We start from the raw sequence: 6,633 nt of genomic DNA on the forward strand, positions 1-6,633 counted from the left end.
TTTAAATTATTTTAACTAACTATTTAAAATTAAAAAAAAAAAATGAATTAAAATTTTCCAAGAACACTAAATCATTTCAAATAATTCAAAACAACAGAAAGCACGTCCAACACTATTAGAAATCACCTTTTTAATTAATCTTTTTGGCGTTACAACTGCAATATTGATGGTTATAAATTTATTGATGGGAAAATAAAAATTATAATATTCTTAAATCTTTCCTATAGTATTGATCACTAAAACAAAAAAATCATTACAAATTAAACCAAATCAAATTTTAAAGATTTATAAATAATTTAGCAAACCAAAGTAAGTAAGAAATTTAGCAAACCAAAGTAAAGTAAGAAAAGAAAAAAACAAATGAAACCAAAAAATGCTAACAAAACTAGGAAAAGAAAATATGATATTATAGAATGAATTAAAAACCAGTGAGTGCATGATATTATAGAACTAAGTAAAAACCAGTAAGTGCTTTGTTTAAGAACATTTGTATTAGTAAAGAACATGCCCCATATTTGACTTCTACTATTACTAAAGAACATGCCCCATATCAAACTTCCACTCGTTTGGCTTATGTAGTTTTCCTGGACACCCAAAACCATTAAGTAGAAACCCCAAAACTGATCTCTTTGTGAACCAGAAAACTGCATATGTTTCATAGTTTATCGATAGATTTACAGTCTTTGCAGTGTTCTGAAACAGGAGTATGAATAGACTTTAATTAGCAGGGAGGCAGATCAGGAGGCGGAGGAAGTAGAGACTGGGCCGGACCAGTTCCATTTTCTACCAGAAAAGCCATTGACAAACCCCAAGTCGTGTGTATTTCCAAATGACAATGCATGTACCATATACCTGCCACAAAACAAAACAGGGTTATTACAGGGTTAGTAATAACAGATATTGACAACTACAAACTAGAATTTAGAGTTTCTGGTATATTTACAAGGATTTTTATGTTTAATGTAAATTTGTAGAATATTTTTTATTTTTAAAATATTTTGAGAATATTTTTGAATTTGAAAATATTTTTTTTATGTTAATTGTAAATTTCGAAAATATTTTTTAATTTGACAAAAAAAAATTAATTATTTACCCTGATGATGGACTGACCTAACTAATCCGAAACTTGGTTTCATAAATTGTTCACACGTTTTTCTACTAATATAAAATTAATTATTTACCACACTTGATAAATTTCAAAATATTCCCTAATAGTGAACGGAAAAAATCCAGAGATACCTGGATTATCAGCTTTAAAGCGCAAGGCAGCCCATCCTGATGTTGGGACCGCTACTGTGTTCCGGAGAGGAGGATCTACCAAATTAAAAGAAGCGGGCTCTGTCTTTGGATCGTAATTTCCAAATCCTTGCCCCACAACGTAGACGTTGAATCCGTGTATATGAACTGGATGATTCTCAAAGCCCATGATGCTTGTGCCTTGCAGAATCAGCTCTACATTTGCGTTGTAAGGAATCACTGCAACTCGAGTGCTGAAGTTGGGATTCATATTCTGCACTGCCGAGTTGGGCGCTGTGTAATTGTATTCATGGGGCGGTCTGCTTGGAAAATCTTTAGAGAAAACTCCACTGATATTGTAGTATGCCGCCTGAAGCAGAGCTGTCTTTGGATGAACGAAGGACTGGTTATTGATGGATGCAGAAAATCTGCCTCCAAAGTACCCTTTACAAATACTATCAGCGGGACAGTCCTGGAGATTCAGACTAACTGCAAAAAACAGATGATGGTCGATTTTTTTGGGGACATTTGAGGGATACTCTCGGGAGTTGAGACTTCGCAAGGCTGTGGAAAATTTGGTTGCATAGTATGTATCTCTCATGGCGGGAAGATCTGGCAAGATAATTGGGAGCTGCAAGGATTGTGCAGGCAGCTTGTATTCCAAGATTGCTGTAGCTGTGGTCTCGTCGAAGGGTACGCTTGCAGTTACGTAAGGTCTGGCAGCCATCATATACCTTCCCACGGGCTCATCGGTTTTCATGAGAACGCTCATGGTCTGGCCTGGACCTATCATTATGCAGTCGGTAGTGTAAGGTTTTGTATAACAAGCATCGGCTTCCACGACTGTGAAATTGTGTTTTGCGATGGCGAAGAATAACTCATCGTTTAACGCTGCATTGATCAGACGGAGAAGGTAAGTTTTTCCACCATCCACGCGTTGAACGAATGTATCTGCGCATTTACAAGTCAACGTAATAATGGTCAGGCCCACGGAGAAACATTACTCTTATCTCAGTGTTTTATTCCAACAGGTAGCATATCATTTTTTTTTCAAAATATGGATATAGTTTGTTATTTTTCCAAGAGAATCTCTAATCTAATTTTCTATTTAAAAATTAAATTTAAATGGAAAGTAAAAGTTCATTATAAATTTGAAAAGAAGTTAGGTTAACAATTTTTGTGTAAAGTTTAAGATAAGAGTATTTTTGTTTTATTTTTTAGGTTATGTGAGTTGAGATCATGGGTAGAATCAATATGTGTTTTGAGTGGTAATGATTACGAGTATTTAAGAAGTCAAAATTACTATGGGATTGTATGAGGCTCAGGCTACACTAGTTCTTACCATAGCTAGATTAACCAATGACTTTGAAGTCTTGTTTTAACAAAATACCTTATTTCCATCTACTCTTTGCCATGGACAAATTTAAAATAAAATATTTTATAAAATCTTTAAAAAATAAACAAACATCACCTCTTATATATATAAATCAGCATAGATTCATCTTAAGTACGGATGTAACATGAGCCGAGAGGGATCAAATTTCTTCACATGCAAACTCTTTTAGAGTGCAAAATACAATGTGCTAGTTTTCATTGTTTAAATTGTAGTTTTGAATGCTAAATAGAGTATATATAGGACCACATAAATATTTTGACCATAAAAACTTAATTTCTTCACATGCAAACTCTTTTAAAGTGCAAAATACAATGTGCTAGTTTTCATTGTTTAAATTGTAGTTTTGAATGCTAAATAGAGTATATATAGGACCACATATATATTTTGACCATAAAAACTTAATTTTTTTTCTATATATAGATATATATGAAGTTGATGTTGACATAAATTAGTTAACATAAATTTTCAAATAGTTTATTTAAATCTCCCTTTGAAATATTTTTGAAAAATATAATATTTTCTCATTCACACATTTATTTTTATTTTAAAAAAGTTTCTCAATTCAATTAAATATAATATATAAAAATTAAATTGACCCCCTTGTTTGTGGGAGAAGGGACCCACCTCCGCACAGCAATTTGACTTCTAAGTCTACTAAGGCATATATACTCTAACCCCTCTGGTTTTGAACCTATGATCTCTTAGGAGGAAACACATGCTCTTAACCATCAAGCCCACTCAAACTGTATTACCTACTAACATTTATTTATCAAATATACATCTAAAAATAATATGAAATAAACCGATTCAACCTAATAAACAAAAAAATAATATAAAATAAACAAACTCAACATAATAAACAACCCTAAAGTGAAAAACTCCACATAATATGAATTCATTACTATGTTATTTACGAACATGAAATCCTAAATAAATTTGCGAAATAAATAAACATATTTATTATCATAATGATGTAATAAACATTTATTTAAACTAAATCTATTTTATTTATTTAAATTTATATATTTATTGATATTAAATTTATTTTTTAAATATATAAAAAGTTAGAAAATAAAATATTTATATTTATAATATAAAAATATAATCATCGGAACATTATTAAGATATTTTTAAAATTTAAAAAATTAATTTAATCTAATTAATATTTAATTATTAAATTTAAATGTTAAAAAAATATGCAATAAAATTTTAGTTTTAATTTTTTAAATAATAAAGTAAAAGGGTGGTTTACAAGTTGTAGAATAGATGGTGATGGGTTGGGTGTACTGTTGAAAATTATTTGGGTAAAAATCTAGTGATGTTAAGGGTTGGTGTGGTTCCATGATGATTTTGAGGGCTATGAACTCAAACCATTTGACAAACAAAAAAAACAAAGCAAAAAAGTGGAATATTTATTTGATGGCTTACCGATCAAGCCTGATGTAATCAAACTAGACCACTTGATAAACAAACAAAAAAATAAAAATAAAAAGGTGGAGTATATTTTAATAGAAAATCTTTTCTTTTGTTATAATTGATTAATTTTTCTATAAGTAAATTGATCTCATAAGATATTGTTGTGAAGTTTTTTCTAATTATAAGATGTTGTTAAGGTTGATTATTATGTTGATATTAAGACATTTACATGTTTCTACATAATATACAATCCTATGCTTTGATTTATATGCAATTGATTCTAGACAATATGACTATGTATTGGTTCATATATTGAATATGAGTGTTTTTTTATTTCTGGAGAAAAAAAATAGAAAAAAATTATTAAAAAAATAGCACAAATTTTATTTTATAGCTAACTCCTACCCTCAACCCTTATCCATCCAACACCTTCACAAAAATCAATTGATATACACCTCATAAATATTATATATTAATTTATATATTTTATATATTAATTTTTTACACAATCCCTTAATTTATTAAAGAACTTAAACTTAATAAAATTAAAGCATTTAAAAGATAACATGAATTAATTTGTAATGCTGGAAGATCATAGTTGTTTTTTTATTATTTTTAGGTAGCTAAGACGATAAATATTATGAAAAGTAAGAAATTTTAGATAAAATTTATATATGAAGCTTTTCCAATCATCCAATGTGGTTCATAGTCTATCTAACCATGAACCACACTGGTTAGAAAAACCTAAAAAAAAAAAAAACTCTATCATTTAAAAAAAAAAAAATTACTTTTCCTAATATAAATTATAAAAACTTAAATTCAATTATCCTAATTATACTTTAATTATTAACTTAGATAAAAAAATTATGTCTGTAAAATACTATCACAAAAAATTGTTCACAACTCTATCAAGTTATAACATCCTTTCCAATAATTAAATTCCTAGAAAATAACTGTTATCCTCAGACCCTTCCCACATATTTTAAAACTAAAATCATATTCATATTTTGATTAATCGTTTCAACTACATCGTTGTGATTAATCTATCTCTGCTGGATCAGGTATCCAATACGATTATATTAAAAAGAAGCGATGTAAATACCTTTATCAGAGCATGGATAGAGCAGGCCTGGTTGTCCGTTAATGGTATATGCATCAGACACGTTGGGACCACCGCCGAATCTCATGGTTTCTGCTTCCACAGCCTCTGGATCACCGCTCCACCATTCACCTATATACCACACTAAACATTCTCAATATAACTCGAAACACTGAAACATATATTTTGCAACTGTTCTCTCTCTGCCAGATCGAAACAACAATTTTCAAAATTTGATATTACCGAATAGAATAGATACTTCAAAATCCGGCTTCGGGAATGGATATGGAACGCCTTGCTTAGGATAGATAATAAATGCTCCATGGACTGATGCTCGTTGCCATGAGATATGAGCATGCCAAAGCAGAGTACCCCTCTGTTCACTCACCTTGAATCTGTAGGTATAGGATTGTCCTTCCTGTATTGGACACTGAGTAATATAAGCTGGACCATCAGCCCATCCTGTCCGAAATTGACGAACACCATGCCTGCAGAGACATATTAATTAACTAATGCAATAATACTCAGAGAACCATTCCATAGGAATAAATTTCAAAACGAAACTACTGAGTCCCACAGCACAAAATTAGTATGAGAGCCATACCAGTGAATTGTGGTATTGTGCTTTACATGATTAGTGACCTTCACGATCACATTATCGCCCTCATTTACTGCAATCGTAGGCCCAGGAAACTGTCCATTCACTGTTAGAAGAGGCTTGGACTGGCACAACCGGGTTGTATTCTGATACTGCACCTGTAAAATTTAGTAGAATCAAAACAATAATATGAGTATTTCTATTAAACTTATAATAATTCTAGTTGGTATCTAGTTATATCAGCCAGCCTGTGTGGAAAAAAAAAAATCTCACTTAAAAAAACAAGTACGAAAATCAGTATCTTACATGGAATTCGAAAAATTTTGCGTTGCGACTTGGAGCGGCGCATTGCGCATATCTGATCACCACGAGCAATGACAAAACGAAGGCGGCGCAAGCACAAAGAAACGACGTTCTATTAACAAAGCAAGCCATGACATATCATATCATGGGGTGGAATTTCTCACTTCTTTTGTTTATTATTTACTCTACTGCGACTGAAAACTGAACCCTGAACAGGGCGCATCCAACAATGGTGGCAGACTTACAAGTTACAACCTTCACTCCAACTCCAAGCATATATAGTATTTGCTGAGGATGCGACAAGCAGCAAGATCGTATCGGTTCAGATTACGGATGGTGGACGTACAAAAAGGTGGGTGAACTCATTCTTGTCCCAACGTTCTCTGGATTCAAAATGGCTAATTGTCGTTGTCATATGATGTCATTCCTGATTTTTTTTCCACTCTGAAAATAACTTTCGTTGGAATGCATTATTGAAACATTTTGCATTAATCAGGATACATACATTTCATTCTGATCATCTGCTTCTGGGTTGTTCTGAAGAGAAATCCACACCGCATTAAAGCAGAATTCGATTTTTTGTCG

General features: G+C 31.5%; 1 protein-coding gene across 1 annotated transcript; it reads right to left on the bottom strand.

Annotated features, from left to right (window-relative positions):
* Positions 1–459: 459 nt before the first annotated feature.
* On the bottom strand, positions 460–6,283 carry LOC149235553 (laccase-11-like). The gene is made up of 6 exons (XM_089461414.1): positions 6,052–6,283; positions 5,752–5,903; positions 5,391–5,635; positions 5,151–5,279; positions 1,240–2,187; positions 460–852 (listed from the first exon to the last, which is right to left on the bottom strand). Exons 1-6 carry the CDS (start codon positions 6,178–6,180, stop codon positions 722–724), a joined length of 1,734 nt encoding a protein of 577 aa, XP_089317540.1. The 5' UTR covers positions 6,181–6,283; the 3' UTR covers positions 460–721.
* Between the last annotated feature and the right edge of the window lie 350 nt (positions 6,284–6,633).

Source organism: Pinus tabuliformis, chromosome 8 (genome assembly GCF_031772625.1).
Source record: "Pinus tabuliformis cultivar Carrire ecotype Pingquan chromosome 8, CPIR1, whole genome shotgun sequence".
Taxonomy (NCBI): domain Eukaryota; kingdom Viridiplantae; phylum Streptophyta; class Pinopsida; order Pinales; family Pinaceae; genus Pinus; species Pinus tabuliformis.

Excerpts from the sequence above, each read along its gene's own strand:
- LOC149235553 (XM_089461414.1), bottom strand. The coding sequence starts at position 6,180 with ATGGCTTGCTTTGTTAATAGAACGTCGTTTCTTTGTGCTTGCGCCGCC. Across the intron at positions 5,904-6,051 it reads CAAAATTTTTCGAATTCCAT|GTGCAGTATCAGAATACAAC; the intron begins GTAAGATACTGA and ends TAAATTTTACAG. Across the intron at positions 853-1,239 it reads CTTTAAAGCTGATAATCCAG|GTATATGGTACATGCATTGT; the intron begins GTATCTCTGGAT and ends GTTTTGTGGCAG.